Genomic DNA, 26,062 nt, shown 5'->3' with positions numbered 1-26,062 from the left:
CATAAACAACTATTAAAGGAGGTTTCAGTAAGCCATAAAACACATTATGAAATAAGATGTGCATAATAGAAGTATGTTTCAGGTTGAACATGTCTTGGTTTCATTTTAAAATTTTTCTGATTATCTTTTTTTTTTTTTTTAGCTCTAACTGCACGCACAAATATTAAACAGTTCTTTTTCTTTTTTTTTTTGTTTGTGTGCTAAGCCACACTGGCGCAAATCCCAGATTGTGGGGATCTTAAGAGCTGACCACACACATAGCTGAGAACACACAGTACATATTAAGACTTCCATCCTTTTTTTTTTTGCTAACTTGATTTCAACATGCAAATAATAATAATAAAAAAAAGTTTGATATTTGTTGTTTCCACTTTTGTCTTGAATTTCTTCCTTTTGTGGTCACATAGCGATAGGGAGCATTATTAAAATATGGTTTTGCACCACTGATACAAATCTACTCAGTGAAAGTCTATCTGTTTGCTGGAGATGGAAAATAAATGTTTATTTTTTTCCCCTGCAGATTAAACCATCTAAACTTAGCCTCAAAACAAAAGGGAGGAAAAGCTTTATATCGTCTGGCATGAGAACGACGGCTGCAAAATGAAATTGAGATTGCTTCTCATGCCTTCCTTATGTATTTTCAGGCTCTAATCAAGACTGTTTTTGTTCGATTCATGTTTCCCAAATTACACTGAGCCATTTATGCTTTTTACATATTTCTTTGCTTTGCATTATAACGCCTGATTGTACATGTAGATGTTTTCTATTGAACTTCCTAGAAATGTATGAGTTTACCAAAATCAATCAAGACAAGAAGATATTTTGATTGTAGCGTTTGTTTATGAGTGGATGTTATCTGATTGGAGTAATTGTTTGCAGTGTGTAAAGTTGTTTTGTTTAGGCTTTCAGGACTCCTGAAAACTGGTTGCCTCAGCCTCTAGTGTAGAGTCTCTGGGATAAACTTTGATTCTTGTAAGATTGAAAACAAGAGGGCATTGTATAACATCCCCCACTACCACTACCCCCTCTCCTCCCAAAAAAAAAAATTTCAAATATGTATTTGGTTTTCCAAAAAGAATTTTAGCTGCAGCGTGTTTTAAGTTAATATGTTACAGCCTGGTAATGACTTTACAGTGCATGGGAAATTAAAAAAAATCGCATCATGTTGGTGGCCTTGTGTGCTGCAGCCGAGGAGACCCAAAGCGAGAGGCGGAGACGATGATGTAATGCTGTTGGATTTGGGGAGATACCACCAAAGAAAAAGAAATAGCCGAGTAGTGGATTCAGTTATGATGTTCAGCTCACATCACTGCTTTATGAGGGCTGTAATTAAAGATTGGCTTGTGGTGATGTGGCTTTGCTGCCACGAAATGCTTCATGTGTCTGACAGGCACCAAGATCAATGTGATGGACTTGAAATTTAATGGTCAGCTATACATGAGAGAATATCAGTTTCCCTTGTTTTGCTCGGATACATGTTTAGTAAAAAATGGAGTTCAGCATCTTGCAAAAAGGCTTCACATCCCTTCGACATGCTAAAACCATAAACTTCAACCGGTTTTATTGGGGTTTTATGAGACGGACCAAAACAAAGTGGAGCATAATTGTGGAATGCAAAAAAAAAATACATGCAGCATACATACACTTCTTTCTTTATAATTGCAATATTTTTACTATTGTTGCTACAGGTCAGGTTTACATCTACCAGCCTTGCATGTCTAGAGGCTGAAATGTTCTTTTTCTGATCATTTTTGCAAAGTAACTTGGGTTCCTCCTGACTGTCAGGAGAGCTTCTGCAGACATCAATTCTTTAGTAGATTTGGGTCTGAGGCCATATTTTCAGAGAGCCTCTGTCCTCTCACAGAGTTCCTAACTTAGTTTAAAATCCCTGCCCAAGAGTCTTGGCTTTGGAGTGATTCAGCCAATTGCTGAGAGCAACTCTGATCGTGGAGACGACAGAAATTTCTAGATTAGTGAGAAGATGTGGTTGACCCCTGTTGCTAGGTCCCTAGAAGTGATCGACTTCTTTTCTTCTTCTACTAATTGTTTAACGGTGGTTGGCAAACAACTTAATGGAGCATTTACGCCACCAACTAGTAAAGAGTGTGGACGAAATGTTACCACAATTGCAATAAATGAAAATTATATCCTGTCGTTCAAATTGCTCAGTCTTATAAATGGAATATAAACTGGTAGCTTTTCCTTCTTGAGCCTTTCTGAAATATACCAATACTCCACCCAATCCCCAATCTTTGCAGAATCTTTTTTGACACTCTTAGGCTCATAAAAACTCCCTGAGTCCTCCTCGCAGTTTTTCATGTTGTGCGCTCTCTTAAGGCCTAAGATGCTGGTGGTCTTGGTTCTCATTATGCTGTTTGGTCACTAATGTTCTGAGCAAACCCCCAAACAGCTGAATTTATATTGAGAATGAATTACTCACAGATGAACCCTATTTACTAATTAAGTTACATCTGAAGTTAATTGTTGGTACTGAATTATACTTTGGGGCTTTGCAGCAGTTTTACTTCTGCTAAACACTTTTGCACTACTTGGTAGTAGTCCATCTCATTAAATCCCAATAAAATACAATAGCGTGTTGTTTCATAAGAAAATGTTAAGACACTTAATGTTATAGAAATTTCTAAGCACTGTACTAAGTCTACTTTATGCGTTTTAATAAAGTACAAATTTGAGTACATGTTCCCACTCTAGAGATTTAAAATTTATATATTTTTAAATTTGGTTGAGGGAAGTTGTTCTTTATGGGCAATAGGAAAGTAAGCTACATAAAAATATATTAGTTTCTCATGATCTCAAACTTAAAAGTAGAAACTGTACAAACAAAATCTATATACGTTTATTTTTTAAAATTGTTTTCCTGACTTGTTTATGCAATCTACAAAACAAATGACTATATGCACCTGCTTGTTTCCACATTATGCTAACGTACCCAAAGCCAATGTTTGGAAGTCATTGGCCAGTCAAACAAAAAAAATTCTTCAAACAAAGATTTATGGCTGCCGTGTGTTTAGGATCACACTCTGTTCAAAACTCCTATACTTGTCAAGATTCCCTAGGCTCAGATTGATATTTTTATTAAGCATGGGCATTCAAATATAAGCTTATAAATCAGACCAGAACTGCCATCTCTTGTACTCTTTGGCAGCTGGGCATGAGCACCATGACGCAGCTGGATAGCAGCTAGGAAGATAATGCCAGAGTTTCCTCTGCCAAAACAGCCCGTTTGGATTATTAATTTAAATTTGTATCTTTGAAGACTTTTTTTTTCAGTTGTGTTCAGACTTGCAGCTCATAATAGTCATATTTATTTTCATGCCCAAAGCTGAGAAATAATAATGATAAAAAACAAAAAGCATGAAAGAAAGTGAGAGCAGGATCAACTGAGAGCCAAAGTCAAAGTTGCTGAAGATCAATGAAATTACATTTGGAATGTAGAAATCGGGGATCATTGCATAAAAGAATGGCCACGTAAAGAAAGTAGTGAAAGCAAAGGTCTCCAACTGGAATGCGAGTTCATAAGAAAAATATTTATATTAACATTTATCCATTTATCGCAAGGCAACCCTTTAGTGGACATCTTCCACGTCTTCCATTAAGAAAGTGGAGTCTGGGGATTTACGATCAGGACTGTGGCGCAGAGGTCACCGAGTTCATTAAAAAGCTCCTTGCTTGGATGAGATTCACCCAGAGTTCCTTACGTCCTTCCTCCATACCAGGGAAGTGTTCAGGGTAGATTAGTACTCTCTTTTGTCTGATCTGGCCCTGGTTCCAGCAGTAAAAACACAGAGGGGGAGAAAACCTGCTGAGAGAAAAACCATTTCATTTTCTTCTTGTATACCAACCAGATTGGCTGCCAATGCTTTGGATAGTAACTCACAACAATGCCACTTTTATGGATGGTCATTGTCATCATTAATGTCGGGCTAAATATTTTACCTTTTTAATTCACAGTCAGCAAGTTTGGAACCTTGTATGGCCTTTTATTAATATTATGACTTTCTAGTACTGCTAGTACTACTATTCTCTGTGATAACTATATACAACTTAAAAATAGGTTTTAGCAAGTTTTCCTAACTTTTCTACCCCTTGGTAGCTGTGATGTCAGGTAAGATTAATGTTTTTATGCATTGTGGACTTTATCATTGTGGTGTGTGTGTGTGTGTGGGGGGTGCGTGTGTGTGTGTGTGTATCAAAGGGCGATCCCTGAGTCTTGCTTTAGGAGTATGCTGAACATATCTATTACCAGATGTCCCAGAGCATCTCAACACTTAGTCAAGTCAGCTCTGTTTCTCATTAAAAGCTTAGCATATCAAATGATGTAAGCGCTGGCATCCGACGCATCATAACTTATCTTGTGTAAACTAAACAAACAGGTGGTGGGATTATGGCTGTCAAGTTTTATTTCTCACCTGTGCTTAGAGCTCACGAACACTAAATGCATTAACTCTATACATCATCCGGCCACACAAAATAATAAAATTACGATTAGGCAAGCTTCCATTACACAACTTGGCAAAGCTTGGTATGTCTTGCAGGTTTTTTTCCACACAGCTCACAAATAGTGTGTGAAGATGTCTGAAATTAAATAACTCTGAAAAAGTAAAATTTTGCTTAGTTATAATTGAGCTAACGAACCTAATGCCAACACACCAGTGCGCAAAGGGTAAGGGGTCTCTGCTGATGGTTATAGAAAAATGTCCTAAACCACTACTGACTGTCTAGCGGGCCACATTCACTTAACAGAGTTCCCTCCATGTTGGATGCTTTCATCTACACTTGCTGTGGTTTCTTGTGTTTTTCTAAAGCCCATAAAATAATAATTGGTTCTTTTTTTCCCCCCTCAGCAGATATGGCTCAGATACTTTCGGCAATAGCTGAAAATTATATAAAGAGTTAATTGAAGGGTCTTTCTTCTAATGTGACTCGTTCATTTTTTTTTCTGTTCCCTTCTCTAACTAGCGTCAGGCTGTCTGGGAGGCTGATCTGAAGTCTGCGAGAGGTGGGAGTTCTGTTGGGCAGACGGGGCTGCTGCTTGGCGACTCCCTCTTTTCCAAAGAGCTGGAGAACATGGGCAAACAGCTTGCTGGTAGGCAGCGCATGTGTGCATGTTTCTACGATGGACATGTTTTTGCAGTGTGTCTTTGTGCCTGCAGAGTTTTTTTGGGAACTTCCATTGTCAATTATTTTTCAGATGTTCTTTCATTTTTTCGTTCATTTGTTGTTTATTTTTAAAAGGGACAAGTGGTTAGTAACACAAAAATATCAAGACATTTTTATTCCTATGCGAATTTCCAATGCCTTCTCCCAGATGTAGTTTTAAGAACACAGTGACAACATTCTTTAAGGACAGATGATGTGAAGCAAAGCAAGTAAACCACATTAAGATCATTCAGAACCAAAAGTTTTACACAGCTGCTATATTTTTATAGAAACAACTTTGGTTTTCTTTTAAAATTTGGCTTAATTTGGCTTATGCTGGTAGGGAAGTCCACATATTTATTGCATAAGTTACACTGCCATGAGCTTAATGACGAGTCTAAAAAATTTTGCCACAAGTGCCACAGCACTCACATTATTTACACTCCGCTTCTGCACAACTGCTACAATAACATATTATCTCACACTTGTTATAAACAAACATGGCCCCCATGCAAAGAGGTCGGATGGTTGAAACTGAAAGTAAAGCTTTCAGTTATTACTTGCTTATAGGCATCTGATAACTGAATGAATGAAACATCATTTTGAGATTTTTAGTTGATTATTTGAAAAATAAATTTGTAACCCAAGACGGGGCCTGTAACCAGAAGGTAATGTCCCCAGTCTTGACCCAGCAGGACACTGTGAACATGTTTTAATCAAATTTACTTGGCGGTGATGAGATCTGATAAGCTTCTGCTCAAAAGTCTTTGCTGTTTGTTACCAAACATCTTAAAGCATAAAATGGAGAAAGTTGCAGTAAAGACTTGTTGCATTTCATTGCCACTTGTGTCTGTAAAGTGGCAAAAAAAAGGATAGATAATTTTATATCATATAAGCTACTACAGGTCTGAAAATCACTAACCAAAACGTTGCTGTTGCAAAAAAAAAAAAAAAAAATCTGTTTGATCTGCTGTTCCACACATGTACACATACTTTGGATTATTATTCATAGAATTTATGGAGGTATAGATTACAGCAAGGGAAAGAGTCTATCCAAAGTATGTGTTACTTTTGGCCAAAGAAAGTGTTCACTTTGGTGAAAGCATTGCCTTACTTGAATCAAATCTTTTTTTTCTTTTTTTTTAAGCAAAAATGCTACAAGACAAAATAAAAATGTCACTCTCCACATGCTTAATATTTGTTCTAACTCCAGTGATGTCAGGTTGATTTAATGAAACTGCTGAATTGGTTACAGCCTTTGCTATAGATTGACATATTCCAGGAATGTTGAATTGTTTTGCAATTTGACCTATATTATTCATGGTATCCAGTTCTCATCTTTGATATGTATGACTTCTAAGGGAGTCTGAGGCTGTTTTTTTGTCACCATTTTATCACATATGTATTGGTTTATGAAACAGATTGTAGTCTGGAATGTAGGCTGGAGGGAAAGGCGCCATTTAGTGTCATGTGTGACACACTTGTTTGTTTTTTGCATGTCTTCCCACTCAGTTTGACAGCATCACACTGTGTAAAGAGCCTCTACATATCGTCACATACGAGAATTATTCGAAGCATATTGGTTGAACAAAGCGAAGGGGTTTTTTTTGTCCACAAAGTAGCATATGTTTTTCAGATGACGCAAAAAGACGATTTCTGTTGATGCAGAGATTGCCAAAAGGTTTGATTTCTATTTTTTATGTATATTAACCATTCTGATGGAACTTTCTGAGCAAAGGCCTCATTCAAGATGTTTAAGCAAAAACTATTTAAGTATTTCAACTTGTCTATACCATTTGTCTTATGACTGAGAAAGACAATTTCTTTTTGTCAAGTGCAAGCAAATTACTGTTCAGAAGACATAACATCAGATTTTCCTCTTCAGGTTCAGAGTCACTGAATCGCTGTTTGCTAAAAAGTCACAAAGACATAAATCAGTCAATTTATGGGAAAACCTCAAAACACTCAAAAATCTTTTGAGTCTTTTGTTTCTCTTATTCAAGTGGTATTAATTACTTTTTAAGGTACTATGCATCATTCAAATGTCTAAATTCCTTTTTCTTTATTGCATTTGTAAACACTTGTTGACTTAGGAAATTTGCCAATTTATTGTGAGAAAAATGAGGGTAACTGAATAACAAAGTTTCTCATATAATCTTATGGTTTAATGGATGCGTCTGGAAGTTCTCTAATTGTACAGAAGTTTAATTATCTTTTTTTTGTAAACATTGCAATGTTGGGAAAGTATGCTTTGTCCATTTCTACTAAATTCAGAAGGTGGTGTTTTAATTTATCCAGCAGGCTTTATTCTGCATAGTTGTAGACCTGGAGGCAAGTATGTCGTTAGTGCTCTTGTTTATTTTCAGAGGAGGGACCCAATAATCCTTGCATGATTTCTGAATGGTTTTATAGCGTGCTGTGGCCGTGTACTCTCAGCACGTGCATCTGCTCCTTGATCAAAGGCTTTAATAGATTCGGTCTGTTTGTGTTTCTCCTCGTCTCCTTCTCTGTCTTATTTTCCACTTTGCTTTCTTTTTCTGTCTCCTTAATCTGAAATTCAGATCACAACGGTGCGAGCTTAATACCAGCTGTATTTTGATGTGTGTATTTTTCCCCACGTCTTTGATCACCAGAAGCTGTCATTTTGCATCAGTTGCTGTAAAAGTAGAAACTATGTTTACTGTACCAGCAGCAGAGAATCTTAAAAAGACGCTGCTTTTATTAGACTGCTCTTTTAGTGTTCGGAAGTTTGCGGAGCTGGTTTACAGAAAGATCATGACTCTTGTAACCGTTTATGGAAGGGAGGAAGATTTACGAAACAAAAACACGTGGTGTTATCATTAGAATTGTAAATATCCTTCAGTACAACACATCGGCTTTACGGGAACGGACAGCTAACGAACATATCCTGTTTACGGTTGAATATAATAATCGCATGAGAATTTATTAACACGGTGTAGGCGGTTAGCAACTCAAGCTAGAAAGTCATACAGAAACTGTTTTTATTTGAGCCCTGTAACATTTATTTCAGTGTGACACCAGGGTGTTTCCCTGGATTTAGGTTCGGTCTTACGGTCAGGAGCTGTGCAGGCGTGTCAGCTAATTAGAGTGCTGTTTTGAAGCTTAATTTAAATGCAACCAAAAACTGATGTCATGGTACGATCTGAACTACCACACATTTAAACATCCTAAAAATATTTTGGCCAAATAAAAAGGGTTATTTGTTACCTTATTTTTAATACAGTTTAAGTTGGGCCCAAAGGCTTGATGTCATGCAGAATACATGCAGATTATTGAGCCTATAAACTACATTGTAAAAGTTTACTTTTGTTTTTCTTTAATCTTTCAGTGCAATATGTTTTTACAGTACTAGATCACAAAAAAGTTATTTCTATGCATGTTTTATTTGTGTTTGTAAAATCCAATCATACCGTCAGTTTCAGATCCAGTTATATGGATTCAGTCCAAATTACAATACTTTAGTTGAATTAAGTTGATCAGATGTCCCATTTACTGAGAATGGAGGTGATGACAGTGGAACCAAACCTTTCCATTTGAACAACAACAACCAAAAAAAAAACAGTGGTAAAGGTTTAATCTTTAAAAACTGCATAGAGTTAATAGCAGAAATTACTCTGTCCGTGGCTGTCTTGGATACATACAAATGCATCCTAAACACTGAATCACTTGACCACTTGAGTACATGCTATGGAAAAACAACCTCCACAAACTCCATTAAGATAATAGCAGCAATTGCTTTGTCATTGTCTCTGTCCAGAAAACAAAATACAGTAAACAGAAAACAACCAAGCCAGGACTACTTTATATGGAAAAGAAAAACAAATAGAGTACATGAAGTTAATTGCAGAAATAACAAAGTAAATCATGCTCCCCAGGAAGCCGAGATGACTAAACGTAAAATCATTGGATCAAAGGTCCATTCGGTGAAAATGAAAAGCAAGGAGAATTCACATTTTCAGTTCATGGCAGACTATGGGAAACAAATAGTCATAGCTAAACATTGAAGCTCCAAGGTAGCACCATGTTCTATGGAAAATTAGATGGAAAAATGGCAGCAAAAAGCTCCTTCAATTATTACATTATTTCTAGGACACAGGCACATTCCAAATATGGAAGATAAATGAGAAAAGTTCATAAGACTAAACTCAACCGTATCTCCATAAGGCCTACCTTCCACCGAAAGCCCATGTAAAGTTAAAAATGTAAACATATTGTCAAATGAAAATGTAGATTAACCCTAAAAACTGTGTGGAAAACATCTGCAAACAAAGTTTTTTTTGGTGTTGTTTTTTTCCACCCCAAGTTTAATGATGGGTAGCACTGCAGACATCTTCTGCTTTGCATACTAAATGGACATTTGTCAGTGAGCAGCAACATGTGGTTCATATTAGCTTGTGGAAAATGTTGTTTGCATGGGAGCAAAAGCACCATTCACTCAAAAACAAGGAAGTCGAGGTTTATGGAATACTTGTCATGCTTCCTTTTGTTATTTACTTGACGCCACACATACACAGTTTAGGACTCGCTCCTGATGACTCACTTGTGAAATTATGCCTTGCACATGATAACTCCCAGACAGTTTTGTTGAAGACAAGATTGCCAACATTTGTATCAGAAACATAACAAATAAGGGGGAAAAAATGAGCCAGATGTTGATCCCACAAGTTGGCAGAATCTGGTCTTTCACAAACAAAAATTGTTTCTACAACTAGCAGAGAGGCAAACAAATTAGTTTTTGTCATGGAAGGGTAGAAAAACTTCTTGCATTCTGTGCTCACTGTACCTCGACTTAGGAGATTTTTTTGGGGGGGTTATTAAGGGGAAGCTGAATTGACCACAGTTTACAAGATCTATAAATATTGTCATCCATTACCCAGAAGAAGGATGAAAGTAAACAAGTCTCATCCTCTTTAATGCTCAGTAAAATTTGTGAATCATCTGTCCAGTGGGACTTAGACCTGCATAGTTTTTTTTCCCCTTCTGAGTTATGATCAAAAGCAGGGGTGATGTTATGATGGAATCTTGGAAGATAATTTGATAGTGATCTGGGATTTGTACAGAGTATTACAGGCACTATCACGAAGATCTGCAAACTGAGTCCAAATGTCAGTTAAATTTGTGGAAGACACTAATATCTACTTTAAATTAAATGATGTGAATAAATCTGTTATCAGAAATCTGTTTTGAATAATTAAATTGTTTAAGCAAATTCATGAATACACATTAATAGAAGGAGGTTTTGTGTATTTCTGAAGATAAATTTGTAATCATTAAAATTGTCCCACTTCAAATCAAAAACCATACAAAAAAACCAGCGATGTCTAATGATTATCTGGAATTAAGTTAATCTTCTTACTTTTTCTCTGAGAACCGATTATTAGAAGTGAAAGAAACACAAACTAGAAAAAACAATCTTCAATTTTTCTTCATTGGAGTGAGAAATTAGCAATGCAATAAGGGGGGAGGGGGGTGGAAATGTCTTGCTTGAATTTTACTCCTGAACAGCTAAGTGGCTGATGAAAGAAAAACATTAATTGCAGCAAAATCTACACAGATGAGAAAAATAAACAAAGAAAAATATGCAGTAAATCAGTCCTGGTTCTCACTCAGGCAAACCTTCGTCTAATTCTATTCATCTGAGTCTCAGAGCTCAAGTGCCTTGGGGTGCTGGCATCTCAGAGACCAATCATTAGGCCCTCATCAGCCAATCAGTCAGACTTTTAAGAAACGTATTGCCAAGCTGAGCTGAAAGTCGATCAAAAAAAGGGATTAGTTTTTTTTTTCTGCACTCTTTGCACTTTAGAGAGATTCAAGAATCCAAGTAATCAGTCATCTGTTTCAACATATAAGGTTTCAGACCTACAACCATTGTATTGAGTGATTCCATGTTTTGTTTTTTAATATTAATGATTAAATATTCTTAAATTAAGAATGGATTATTTTAAAATCTTATCTGAAACTCTAATGAATCTAATGAATTTAGTTTCTCTCTGACATATTGACACTCAGATCAAGCTCTAAAGGATGATGAACATAGAAACATTGACATTTTGAGGTTTCAGTAAGCTGTGTGTGGAAAAGGGTTTGTAGCTAATCAAAAGGTTAGTCCGAGATATTTTGAGGGTATTTAGAAAAATGCAGTTAAATGACATTAAAGGTCGGGTTTGTGGTGCTTTTACGCACCATAATAAAGACGCTAAAATATTATGTGCCTTGGTATGTTTTTTGAAAAAAATCTTCAACATAAAACAGTCATCTTGTAGATTTTCTTAAATATATTTTCTTTTGATCACCATTTGTAATATAACATCTCCCCTTTACATTTAAACAAGAACCTTGAAATTGAAACTCCTTTTATCATTTCAGAGGTTGAGAAAGACCTGGCCAAGCTGGCAGAAGTCGGAAAGATGACCAGTCGGAGCACCAACAATCCACATGGAAGTCTACTCCACACCCCACTACGGCACCGGACGCTACCAGACACCCTTCCTCTCACCAGCCTCATCTCCAGGCCTCAGATTCCAGCCGGTGGCATCTCAGGCAAGTCCTGTGGTATCGGCCTCCCCTTGCTGAGCCCCAAGCCCACCTCCCTATCCATGTCCATGTCAATGGGCCGGACCCCCAGCAACCCTGGTAGCAGAACTCAAACCCCCAGAACACCCAGCAGACCCCTGACCCCGAACAGCTTATTGACGCGCTCCTCCTTTAACCCCGGTGCTCATAAAGAAGTAACATTCCGGAGGTCAAGGAGCCGACCTGTGACACCCACAAGTCAGCCGCCACTTCCTCGACCACTGCTCACCCCTCCGGGACTAAGTACCACAGACAGCCTTGGTGCCAGCCTTCGGGCGTATCTGTCTGAGGTAAGACGGCAGCAGATGAACATTTTGATTTTGAAGCACACTGATATCAGTGTTTATGCATATCTTTTACTACAAATGTCCAAGAAACAGGTAATTGTGTTGAGCTGTATGTTGTCCTCTCTCTTATAAACATTGAAACGTCAAGTTAATCGTTTATATACTGGAAACAAATGCCAAAGGAATCCCACTGCCTATACAATCATGTCTTTACTTGTATGACACTGCTATGGTTTTATACTAAAGACCAGTGGTGCACAACGTCGGCCCTCAAGGGCGACTGGCATCCTGCATGTTTTAGTTCTCTCCCTGGCTTAACGCACCTGGATCAAATGAAGGCCTAAGAAGAACTTTGACATGCTGAAATGATTGTTACTACCACCAGGGAGAGAACTAAATCATGCAGAATGCCAGTGGCCCTCGAGGGCAAACTTTGGGGACCACTGATGTAGACAATCTCAAAGTAACACATAATTGTGTTGTATGTATTTTTTTTTCACAAGTGTCTTTAAAGTGTTGTACGCATTTGTGTTCAATCGGTACTTTGTAGAAGTAACTTTTAATTACTTACATTTTCATAGTGTCTCTACTAACTTTGCCCATCTACAAACAGAAGGTTTTGCCTTTTCTTCTTTACAAACACCTCAAACTCAGGAAGCTCAGATAGAGAAAATCTCTTAACCTTATAACCTTAGCTGTGTGTCAGGCATATTGTCCTACTGGAAGTTGAACCTCTGCCCCATTATTTTGTGAGAAACCTTAACAAATTTTCTTCCAAGAACTGCCATGTCCTAAGTCTTCATGGTGCTGTTCATTAGAACATCTGAATTTACTTGGCAATTAGTTGAAGTAGATTTTCTTAAAGGGGTTGTGAGAGTAAACGAGGGCTAAACACAAATGCGCAGCGATTTTTGTTTGTTTTTTTTTTACTTTTGTTTCTTAAAAAAAAGAAGAAGAAGATAATCCCAGTAAAATCTGTTGAAGTTCCTGGTGGTGACATGACAAAATGTGGAAAAAAAGAGAAAAAAATTAAACACTTGCACAAAACATTATAAATGTAAATTCTTGTTTGACAGACAGGATAATCCCTGGGTTTCCACAGGAATTTCCTGGAAATAATCATCACAAGACTCCAGAAAGTATAGGCTAGGCAAACAAAATGTCCACAAACACAAGGACCACAAATTGTTATTTTTGCACTTAGTTTTTGTATATTTTCTTAACCTTTAGACAGAGGCGGTCTAGCTGTTTACTTCTGCCTCTTTAGCAATCCTTGTGTCTGTCTGTTATGAGTAGATCCATGTGTGGACCATAGATACTGAAGGGAAAGCACATCTTCTCTAGACGGCAAATAAAATCGGTGTTTAATTTGAAAATCAGCTTGTATACATCTGTGTAAAAAAAAAAAAAAGATACATTTTACACATGCTGTTTAATACACAGGATGTTTAATACACAGCTATTGGTCATGGCTTAAAAAAAATATTTTCTACTTCAAAGCTATGGAACACCAAGAGTGAGAAGCTTGGGAGAATTTACAGAGACGGATTACGACCAAGTGCACGCACAAGGCAAAAACGTGCACACTCTTCGTGTGGGGTTTCACGCAGAGCCGTGGAGGTCTGTACAGTAGGATGTCATTTCATTGTGGAAAAATGAGCCTGGCATTAAAGATGTGCTTTCAGAGGGATTTCTTTCTTATTTTCCTTTCATGATCTACTTAACAGGAGCCCTGTTAAATACGAACCCTTTTTTGAAGGCTTTCCTAATGACGGGCAGGGGTTTTACACTCCCTTTTATGCAGTTTGACAGTTACGCCAGTTGACACTTGGTGACATTATCCAAAACATTATTCCAGGGTGCCCAGTGTGTTTTTATTGGGGCCACCTGTTCACGTGTAAGACTAAATCCTTTAAACGAAGGCCTGGTTAGAAACTGAGAAGCGACTGAAACCCTATACAGTAGGAATGAAAAGCAGTCAGATTTTCTTCAAGTTATTATTGGTTCAAAGCATTTTTTTCACTAAATAAATGAATTTGACAATTTTTTAAAACAAATATCTGGAATAATTTGTTACTCTGGTTTCGTAGAGCTATCCAAAAACCTTATTTTTAGATAATTGGTCTTTCTAAATCTCCCTTAGGTTTGCACGTGTGTGTGTGTGGTTATTTGTCCTTGTGTGTCTCTGTGTTGCCCTATGATGAAGTGGTGACCTGTGCTGCCACTCGCCTAATGATCGCTGGAGATAGATACTATCCCCCCATAAAAAGTGGGTATAAATAATGGGTTGATATTTAAAAAATTATATTTTCAAATGTCAGGGTTTTTTTTTAAATGCAATAAACACATTTTTCATTACACTTTTTTTTTTAGTTTCTATTTAGAGATGCCCGTGTCGTTTACCATTTGAAGCAAAGTTCTTTGTTTCAGCAAATTGAGACAAATCTGACCGGGGCTTACTGTGGCAGAACCGATTAAAGACACACCTGCAGAGAATGAGCTTAAAAGATTGGAAATACCCTGCTTGGTCCGATTGGTGTCGTTTTCACCTGCAACATTCAAATAGTGGGGTCAGGATTTGTCAACAAAAACATGACCGCATTAATCCATCCTGTCGTCCATCATTGTTTTGGCTGCTTATGGTATAATTTTGTCCCTTTACAACCAAAACGCACCCGTCTTGGATGGTTATTTCCAGCAGGATGATGCCTTATATCATAAGACCCAGTTTCTATGCTACTGACACTGATATCTTGTTAGTCTATACCACAGAGAATGACAACAATTCTGAACCTTCGGATTCAATCAAGTACCAGCAAGGCTTACCTGATGCAAAAGTGCATGGTTGTACTGTACCGACTTACAAAAACATGAGAAAAGTGTTCTGTGCTTTGAGGTGTCATAGAAACATTACAGTTCAGGTTTTGTGTTGATAGCAGCAGCACAGACAGAAGATTTAGTAGTTCCCTTAATTAAGTCCTTCAGATTCTGAACGCACAAAGCAACTTCAGACCATCAAACCACCACCACCGTGCTTGGCTGTTCTTATTTTGCTAAACAGCTGTTGGTTTCAAAAACTGAATAGTTGGGGTTTTTCTTATAGTTTTTAATGTTCTGTAGACCAACTTGTGTTTTTCACATTGTGGTTCCTCCTTGAATGAAGTTTTTTATGCAGTCTGTTTCTTATTGATTATTGATTAACACTTCCCTTTTGTATTCGCTCAGAAAACAGAAGAAAAGGGCATACATACGTTTTTTTGTTTTTTGTTTTACATCCCTGTAGCACTGCGGCCTTCACATTAGCTTGTCTTTACAATTTAAACTTAACCTCAGCTGTTTCTGAAACTAAGTTTTAGGCCTTACGTTTACATTTTAATGAGTACTTAAGCCATAAATCTGTCTGACCTTAATTATGGCTTTTAACGTGTGGCTAATAACAGTCTCTCTCCTAGCATCCATATTACTGTCTCGCATCAATTCTCCAGCGTTATGTCCTTTTTTTCTATTTCAGGATGAGTTTTACCAGCAGCTTCAGGCCATCAGACAGCCCTGGCATATTCCCAGTGACACAGACAGTGACATCATGGAGCCTCCTGAACAGGATAAAAGTGAGTCACCTACCTTCTTTTTTTTTTCTTTCTTTCTTTTTGCTTTTTTACTTCTCTCTGCATTCAGGTGCCTGTATGATGATCAAGGTTTCTGTTCCAAAAGGAAACCGTTATTCACAAGTTTGCTCAGTTTTTTGTGTCTCCCTTATGAATCTGCATCTCACAAATCTGCTCCCATAATGATTTTACCTTCCTGCAGCTTTTTTATTTTTAACTTGAAATGGGAGGCTTATTTCACTGTGTCACTTTACCCCAATAAATTACCACTGCATTAAAGTAGCAAAACAAAATTACCCCATTGTAAAAAAATTTTTTTAGCTGGAACATGAGCATAATATTTTCATATTTCACTGTTGGGGATTCTAACAAGGGATGGAAGGTTTTTATGTGAAATTTCCTGTTTTGGCCTCATTGGTGGCACGTCTGAATCAAGATGTTGTCAATCCATCTGAATGATTGTTGTCGAACATCATAAATCGTTCATAGTAAAGCTCTGGCTGCAGCACAACAAAACCCAAATCCATTAGCTTCGACTGAGGTCTGCCCCCTCCTCTGACATTCCGGTTCATAAATCACACGGATGCATGAGGCCTTACGGTCCAATAGCCAGGGCCTCCACAGAGGGGAAACTAAGTACTTCTCAGTTCTCTGTGATCCAACTAGAGCTGTCAGGTTTGTGCTTGTTTTAGCGCTGGTTAATGTTTAGCTAAACATCTCTGATCCTTTGAGATATGGGTAAGAATTTACAGCCTGGACCCTCTCTCAATGAAAAATGATATATTTCATCATTATTTAAGGTCTTGCTCCAGAGCTTATTTCTAGAAGAGAACAGATTTATTTGAGCAAACAAAAAACACATGGAGAGGAATGTTTAAGAGCCTTAGTGCTGAGCCTGACAGTGCAACACCTGCCCAAGTAGGGGATCTAAAGCAAAGGTCTTAATGACTTTAAAGCCAGATGGGGTTTTCCACTTAATTGCTAAGCAATTACATATGACACTTCTACAAGTTAAAGATATCGTAACTATGTTAATTATGCCATCAAACACTCTAAAGTGCTAAAGTATTTTCACCCCTTGAAGTTGTTTACATTTTTTCACCCAAAAGCCACAAATTTCATTGTATTTACTGGGATTTTATGCGAATCACCAACAAAAATAATGCATTGCATGTGACTCTACCAGCCATAAGAATGTAGAGGCTGAGTTATAATAAAGTTTGATGTTGCTATTGGCCTTCATTTACAGCAACCTGACAAGAAAAGAGGTAGAGGTTGAAGGAGAAGGAGAAGCATTTACCAAATGCTTTGGGCCGGGATGGTTGCATCAAAGACTTAATGCCTAAATTTACATGAAAAACTAATCAAGATTTTGCTTTTAAGCAGAAACTAAATTAAATAGAAATTGTTCACTTGACTGTACCCCATATCACAGGTACAAACTCTGGGTGTTGGCGACATCGAGAATAATTTACTATTTTTTTTAGAATAAATTTACTAATAATTTACTATTCAAGTACTATTTTAAATATTTCAGTGTCGGGGATGCAAATTGTTGTTGATGTTGGCATCGTTGAAATAACAAAGTGTTTTGAATAAGTTTTCATACTGCAGTGCCAGAGCCAGCCAATAGCACATTGAGTAGAATTGCACCAAAGTATTTCAGGTTCGCAGGCTGCATTCTTTTTTGAATATTTCAGATATTCCCTTATTCAAAAATCTGTGAAAAGAGGGGTTTTGGAGTTACGCTCCACAGAACATCCACAAGTACCGAACAGCAAATATCCGGGTCTCCATTGTGTTGCAACCAGATATTTGAATGTGCTGACCCATCAACAAATTCTCCCACCTAAGCTGTGGATCTCTCCAGCTTCTCCAGATTTACCATTAGCCTCTTGGCTGCCTCTCTGGATAATAAGCCCGTCAGCTTAGGAGGACGGTCATGTCTTGGTAGGTTTTGCAGATGTGCTAAACTCTTTCCATTTTCAGATGATGGATTGAACAGTGCCCTGCGAGATCTTCAAAGCTTGAGATATTGCTTCATAACCTAATTCTAATTTAAATGTCCCCACATGTTTAGTTTCGTCTTTCTCCTGCGGTCGTCATGGTCTTCGTGATGTCATTTGTGACGCGTCACAGTAAAACCAGGGACAAGTTGCTCGAGCAGAAATGGAGAAAAAAAAAAAACATTGTTAGATCATTAGTATTTTAATTTATGTAAAGATGACTCTGCTTTCTTTGTGTTTCAGTAACCATACCTACATATCAGGAAACCCCCTTTTCCACAGATGTTGAAAAAACTACTTTAGTTTATTTTACAGTGTTAAACTTAAGTATCGTTTGTAGTTTTATCTTCTAGAGGATATAAACATGGGATTCACTCTCTCTGGAGTTAAACTTCCAGGTTCATGTTGTGACCTGAAGGCAAGAGATAAAAACATAGTTTTCCAAGAAAGTTGTAATTGTTGTTTTTTCCAGTAGATATACTAGTCAAAGTCATGAAGAAAGCACTTATGTTTAAATTACAGCTTAGAAGGTTTTAAAATGCAAAGCTTTGTGTTTAAATGAAGCTTGTCTGAACTGTTTCTTGGTTTGGGGGGGAAACTCCCAGCTGATTAACATGCCGGGCTTTATTGGCTGTTCACAAGCTTTTGTCATTGGTTTTGGCCAATAAGATGAAAGACTGAAAGGAATGGATGGTTAATTTGCACAGCCAAGACATCACCCTACCCCACATTGAAAAAAAGAGACCCTAGCTCAGGTGTATTTATAGGTCCAGGACAAATTCTCATCTATATCTGGCCAAGAGCCAGTGCAGATACCTTGTTCTGTCTTGGTAAATGCTACAACATGCTATTTTGTTGATTTTGACATATTTTCATTTTTTTAATTTCGGTTTTACATTTTTAGAAGGCTTAGAATCAACATGTTCTGAATGTCAATGGATGCTGCACGACTAGTATCTTGTATGCTACAATGCAAAGCATTGTATTCCCTCCAAATCACAAGTTCACAAAATGTTTTGTATCTGCTGCATAAAATCTCTACAAAATACAAAACTGTGTGTGGTTGTGATGTGACAAAGTCTGAAAAAGTACTTTCGTGAGGCGCTGTATCCCAGCTCTAAAGTGGAAAAACTTTGTTGTAAATTTACACAGTACTTGGGGGTTAGTCAAAACATTCATCTTTTTCACATTTGCAATTTAATTCATTCCGTATTTCCTTTTTTTTTTGAGAGAGAGGAAATTACAACCAGTGTAAATTTCAAAACCAACCTTTACAGTCGTCTAACATGCTTGTCAGCACCTCTTGTCCTGGACCAGTGTTCTGCGTCGTCGCTTGGGTTTAATTTTTTTTTTTTTGTAAGCCATTAGCCAGACCACCACCTCCACATTTACGTCGTCTCATGACTTTGGTTTGTTAATGAATGAGTCCAAAACATGATGTATGCACGAAACAAGAATTGTCCTTGAATTAAGTGTAACTATGTTTTTACAGTAAACAAAGATCAGTTACTCAAACTGGAAATTAACTGCATGTGGGACTCGCAAGGACAGCTTTCGCTGACGTTATGACACAAGAATTCTAGCCAAAGGAAAGATCAAGCAGGCAAGTGGTTGTCACATGGAAATATAACCCCTCTGACAAGTTACTCTGGAGGGTCGTTGTTTTGCCAAATGCATATCTTGCACAATAAATGGATAGGTTTTCCTAATGGCCCCTGGGGCCCTGCTCTAAGCCCTTGGCAGTGACAGTGGCATATTGAGAAAGGATATTAAGCACACATTGAATTAGACGTGGCTCAGAAAGTCAGAGAGAGAAACCCGGCAGCCACAAGTCGTGACAAAGCACCTTATGGCGTGAGAGAAGCCCCGTAGGACTGTTCGCTCAAATCTGGTTTGTATGTCTTTGTGTGAGTGCATGAGAAGGATGTTATTAGTCAGGGGGAAACAAGAAAAAAGTCTTCAGAGGACACATTCAACCCTTTAATCAGATTCTTTAGTGTTTTCCAGAGCGAGTTTTATGCTTCGATGGGTTGTGACACCCGTAGCTGAAAGGTTTATCCTCAGTTTTCTGAGTTGGATTCATTACCCCCAGCTGTTAGTTGGTTGGTCAGACTTTCCTGTAATATTTAAAGGTGATGACGATGAAAAGATAAATGTTTCATTCTGATGCTGCTATGCTGGTCATTTCTTCTGTGTGACTCATTGCATATCTTTTAAGGCAGCATCAGACAAGGCAACCCCTTTCTGTCCATCAGTTGATAACAGATATTCTGCATAGCTTCTGCTATGCATCTTCTTTTCATGCCAATATTGTAAGGTTAATGACTGATATGGTAATCTGTGACTGGTGTTTCCTTCCCTCTTTAAAATAAAATATACAAAATCGTATAAAAAATAAGATCCATAACCAGGACACAGGAGGATATATCATAGTTTTATATGATGCATAAAACTATGCATGAGATAAAATGTCTGGATGTAAGCTTTGAGTTTAAAGCTGTTGAACTTAAAAATTAAAACAGCTTTTGAATTGTTTCTGCAATTCAAAAGCTGCAAAAACATGGTAGCTTTTGAGTTTTAAAAATAACGCTAATGAACAAAGTAACATAAAAATGGAATCTTCCGTTGTGTTTGGAATTACTACCAAATACTGAATATCAACATCCTATAGCAACAAATGAAACAAATAACTTTTGATTGGTTTATTTTAGAAAGAGATGAAAATATGTGTCTTTATATGTGACTATTTTCTCAGTGAAACATCACTTCACATCATTAGTGCGTCTAAACCTTTCACAAAGAATCCCTGCTGACGTGTCCAAATCGAGACCTCCATAGTTGTGGAAAATCCAAAGTTATTTCCTGTTATTCTACCAACATCCACAAAGTTATGACCGCATATCCCACATTGCACGTGAAAGTTGCTCATTTTTTCTCACTAGCTGTGTGTGAAACCTGCCTTTTCCCGCACATCCGCAAAAATACCTTGGATGACACGCACAGTGAAGATTTTTTTTTTTTTTTGTTCGTTTTTATTGGTCTCTTGAGATCCTGCATAGTCTTCATTATTTACTGCATTCACAAGTGGTTTGTGTTACTTTATTTGCCTGTTATCAGAAACAGGTTCGCTGGAGACGTAGCAGTGTTGGTTGCTTGAGCTTAAACACCACTAAAGCCCTCGAGAGAAACACACACACAATCTCTACTCTGGATACCCTAATTGCATATTTGTTAAACATAAATTATTGGCAACAAATTACAGATGTGTGTGCTTCTGCCAATTTTAATTTTCTATTCTTTTAGCCCCCCCCCCCCATTCACACTATCACCATCTCGTAACATTAAAAATCCACCAGGAAGGAGATGATCTCTGCAGGTCTTTTGAGGTCCATCAAGAAAAGCTTGAATTCACTGTAAATCAATAAAATCTTTATTTGTCCCCATTATAGCAGGATAGTTCCTGACAATTTTAAGCATAAACTAAAACTTCTAATGGCGAAATGGTGGTGACTTATTATGGTACCTGCATTTAATGGTCCTGGGTGCTACTTAGAGAAAACTGGTAGCTGGAAACTGGTAGCTTTGTTAGTGAAATTTACCCCACTGAAAGTTTTAAGAAGGATTTGACTTTTTTGAAGGACGCAGCCTGGTCCTGTACACTTTGCACTGGCAACTCTCCAAGTACCTCGTTATAGCCTTCTTGGCACCACAGCTACTATGTTAGCATATCTCCAAACAGTTGAAATGAACAATCATGATCCCCAAAACAGTAAATACATTGAAAGTGAGTGCATGCTGGTTAACTGAAGGAAGTCATCTTCTTTATAAATACTCAGTCAATCTCGACTTTAATTTCAGGATGGGGAGAAAGGTTAAAATTTTGTCCACAAACTAGTTTTCTCAGAAAATCACGATGTGACGTCATTAGTACACTGAAGCAGAATTGCAGCAGATGTGCCAAAGTAAAGTTGAGGCTTTCTGGCTACTGTTGAAATGCCATTGTATTTGTTGCATTCTCAAAAAAAACTATAGTGTAAATAAGCACAAACAGCAGCTTGTAGATATATAATAGTTGTTTTGCAGAGTTAAAAAAACAAAACAAAACACTTTTTGTGTGCATGATGCTTTTTTACTGCAGTTATAGAGAGATCACTTCAAAAGAAACCCCTCATCTGCATGCTCTCATGCTTTTGAGAAGCGACAGGAGTACATACCCTTCCACATCAATGCTGAAATGAGGGGCAAAAAAAATCCTCCCCAAATTTACAAGGAGTTTCTATTGGTGAGGAAACACGTTGGTGCAAATGTATTGCTTGTGGAAGTGGCGTTGTGATAGGATGGACAGGCAAGAAGCGGTAAAAATCTAAATAAAAAAACCTAAAACAAAACATTTTGGCCGGTGTCAAGATATGAGTACCATCATGCTTGCCGTCCCATAGGAATTTATCCAACATTTAAATCGTCATGGATGTTCTAAGGACACCGAATCTGTGTTGATCTGGTGTAGAGAGTTTTATAATTGGTAGGACACTCATGCTATCCTTAAACAATTATTTTTTGTGGGGGGCCGGGGGATTGAAAGGCACAGCTAAAGCAAACAAGTCATTTAAATTCTTTCTTTTAAGGTGATATGACTTTTCTTGCATTTCTCTCAGAAGAGCAACAAGATTTAGTTTTTTCTTCGCACTTTTAGCTATTCCTAGGCATAAATGAACTCTGACGCCGATGTGTATTTTTTTCTCTCCCATAGGTAGTTCACGGGATGCCAACAAAAGATCCGTGTTTTCAGGTAAGAATCTTTGTCGCTGATTGAGGAGCTACAGCCTAAAATCTGAAGAGTCACTCTCGCGTCTGAAAGTGTGTAATTTGAGCTGCAAAAAGACAACCAGTGCTTAATATAAGCTACCGTCTTGAAATGAGAGCCTCCGCGTCTTTACATGACCTCATTTGTAGAGCCACATATTATCCAAATAACTGCCGATGGTTGACTTGCCATCCTCCACCTTCATTTATGGCCCAGTGGAATACCGTCACAGGCTAAATGGAGGACACAGAAGCTCTCGAGCGCGATTGGCTGAGGCCGCCCGTGTGCGGAGCCGGGAACGATGATGCTCAGTTCCATTAAGTCACTTTGGTTCTGAGTTTACACGCGACAGACAGCGTCGACTCCCAGCATCAACATTTGGGAGAAGGAGAAAGTCTGTCTGGTTTGAGGTCGTCTGTGGTTCCCCTTCTTGTGGCTTCAGAGGTGCCCACAGTTCCCAGTGTGAGTGTGCCAGTCTGGAGGGAGATCAGAGAGCTGGCTGCTGCTGTTTTGCTGCTGCTTCTACTTGGCTATCGGAGACGGCAGAAGATTGCCACAGCAACCAAACGCAAAGCTCAGTGCAGTCCCAGAACTCTTCCATATTGTAAAATCTGGAGACTGGAACCTCCTCTCCTTTTCCACTTCACATTTTTCTATTCAAATATTAAATACCTCTTTTATGATAATTACCTCAGTTTCTTATTACTAATGGTGACTAAATGTGGCTCATTCAAGTTTCCAGGAAACTGATGTTTTTCTCTTTTGTTTTTTGTTTTTTTACAGGCCTATAGTGATGAAAACCAGAAGACTTGATCCAATCAAACAATTATGCAAAACACTGGATATTTTGAATAACTGTTCAAAGATGATTATTTTTGTAAAGCATATGAATGACTATAACAAAAAAGATTGTATACTTTTTTCACCCTGTTTCATAAACATTGTACTGTAACTGAATGATCAACTGAGAAAATCTTACTTGAAACTAAGGGTTATGCCTTTTATTTTTGTTTGCATTGAAGCATGATATTGAACTTGTGTATAGAGACCAGTAACAAGAAGCATTTCGTTCCTAACGGACTCCTTTTCTAGACCTAGTGCAGATTTACACTGTCGGGACAGCACACCCATTTAATCAAAGTGTTTATCGACATGGACTGTTAAAAGAATTTGTGCTTTTCAGATGGAAAAAAAACCCAAATTGTTGAAGGGAATACATGGAATGCTGTTAAATTAATTAAACCGTTTTAGTGCACTTTTGTTTTTGTCCCTAATGTTTTGTTTTTCCTACATTCCATTTTCCTACAATTTCCACTTCTGTTTAAAATAGGTTTAAAACGTTTTAAACAACTTGTATTTTACTGAATAAGGTATAAAGGGGATTTATCATAATTTCTGGGCAAGGTCACCTGAAAATAGTGCTAACTACAAAAAAGAGAATAAAGTTTTACATATATGGGTCTGAAAGCTACAGATGTCGGCGTTGCAACATAAGATAACATATGATTTTTAAAAACATTTTTAATGAAATGTTTACACCAACAAAATACACTAGTAAATGCTTTTCATGAACACTGCCTGTAACTCAGCTTTTCACCAACTTATCGCATCACATGGAGAAATTTTTCCAGTTTTCAAAACTTTGGCTGAAGTGGCATTTGTAATTCCAGTTCTCCTGTAAAGCAATATATTATGGTTCCATCCTATAGATTCACATCAAAACCAGCCATGAGAAGAAGCCTGTCCAAGGTTCAGGTCCAAAACGTCACAACAGTTGTTGAAATTTGATTCCCTCTGCTTGTTTAGAAGACGTGACGGTTTTTATTGAACAAAATCCATACATCAAACGTAGTTATTTGACAGTGTGATCTTTTTGTGATGGATATGTTGGAATATTTATACAGGGGTATTTATGAGGTAGACTTTTTAAGTAAAAAAAAAACATTTTAATGGCAAAACCACCTTCAAATACAATTTTTGTCGGTATATATGAAGGTTCAACCTTTACCCCTTTGTTTTGCTTGAAATATTTACTTGTCAAGCACCAGAGAACCATATTTTTAACCCTCTTAGTACTTTCAAAAAGCTTTAGGAAATTATGTATTTTGTAGCTTCTTTGTTTTTGCAGGGCTAGGGCTACGGAGTAGGCTGAGGAATTGGGTTTTCATATCCAATCCAACTGAATGTCAATAAAGAAGTTAAAAAATAAATAAATAGGATGTGTTTTTACGTGTTTTCTGAATTAGTTGGGTTACATTAGGATTTTGTAACATGCTAACATTATGCCATAATGCAGCCATCTTCCCTTTATTGATCTGCACTGACTTCATTGAGGAAGCAATATCCACCAGCCTTGACAAAGTAAGCAGTCACTTACTTTGTAAGCAAGTGACTTACAATTCTGTAAACTGATTTTAGCGCTGCGTTTATTGATGTCGGTCTCTAGAGTTACGGAGAGATATGTTCTACTTGTTCTGAAAACCGCCGGATTCTGACGACCCAGTCATGTGGAGTCCCTCACATGACTGCCACCACACTCGGTAAAGATGACCTCGCCTGTTTGGAGAACGCCATTAGGATCATGGAACGGCACAGCATCTGGAATGCAAGCCAGGCAGGCAGAAGTTAAGGGCAACTCATAAAGTTGATGGTTTCCACTGAGAAAGACAGTTTTGTTTGTTGCATGCTACCTGTCACATGATTAATTGACGCCGCCAATTTGATTTAATGGTTTTGTGACATAATGTCACAAAAATTATGAAAAAAAACAACCACGTTTTCAGTTTTTCACTACAGGGGTTTAACCATTTGGATGTACTGTTCCTGCGACAGACTGGCGATCTGTCCAGGGTGACCCCGCCTCTCGCCCGAAACGTTGGCTGGAGATGGGCACCAGCACCCCTCCCGACCCCACTGAGGGAAAAAGGGTGCAAGAAAATGGATGGATGGATGGATGGATGTACTGTTCTTCATGCAACGAAGAGATTATTTTGTTTTTCTCTGAACAGTTGCGGCTTCTCTAAAGACTTGCCCGTTGAACTTCTATCAGATACCAGATTTACATTGTTTTGTTATTTTTTGCTGGAAATAATTACATTCCTAAAGTTACTCCTACTTCCTCTGAAAACATCTGAACACTGCCAGCATAAACGGCAACAAGCTGCACACGCAACCTTTTGGAAGACTCGGGGTAATCATTAGGAGTAATTATGTTCATGTTAATTACTGTTTAATTATGCACATTTAATCACTGCTTTCTGTTTAGTTTCACAAAGCTCCAAACAGGACTTGAATTTTTCATTTTTTTTCCCTTCCTTTCAGACCAGACTATTTTGAACGTACAGTAAACATGCACACCAAAGTTGTTTACTTGGTTTTATCGCAGCATGGTTCTTGCTCCATCCATTTCTTTGTTTTTCGCCGAGGCGTTGACGGAGAATGAGAAATGGGTTCTGTCCACGACTGCAGTGCTCCTGTGTGTTTGCCTGGGCATGTGTCTGTTAAACTGTGGTTGTCTGAGGGGTAGCAGGCGACGTCAGCTCCAGAGACACACAAACACATCATGGGCACGGTCTGATTCCTACATTAAAAACTTACTGACACATG

General features: G+C 37.8%; 1 protein-coding gene across 1 annotated transcript in view; it reads left to right on the top strand.

Annotated features, from left to right (window-relative positions):
- lg20h8orf34 (linkage group 20 C8orf34 homolog) overlaps window positions 1–23,715 on the top strand; it is an 88,509-nt gene extending 64,794 nt beyond the window's left edge. The window contains exons 11-15 of the mRNA XM_017301774.1: window positions 4,981–5,107; window positions 11,548–12,044; window positions 15,553–15,649; window positions 22,403–22,441; window positions 23,240–23,715. Coding sequence (XP_017157263.1) covers window positions 4,981–5,107; window positions 11,548–12,044; window positions 15,553–15,649; window positions 22,403–22,441; window positions 23,240–23,247 — 768 coding nt within the window. The 3' untranslated portion in view covers window positions 23,248–23,715. The remainder of the gene's footprint in view (window positions 1–4,980; window positions 5,108–11,547; window positions 12,045–15,552; window positions 15,650–22,402; window positions 22,442–23,239) is intronic.
- Window positions 23,716–26,062: the final 2,347 nt, after the last annotated feature.

Source organism: Poecilia reticulata, linkage group LG20 (genome assembly GCF_000633615.1).
Source record: "Poecilia reticulata strain Guanapo linkage group LG20, Guppy_female_1.0+MT, whole genome shotgun sequence".
Classification (NCBI taxonomy): Eukaryota; Metazoa; Chordata; class Actinopteri; order Cyprinodontiformes; family Poeciliidae; genus Poecilia; species Poecilia reticulata.
The sequence above is the reverse complement of the archived record's forward strand: the minus strand, read 5'-3'. Positions and strand labels throughout refer to the sequence as shown.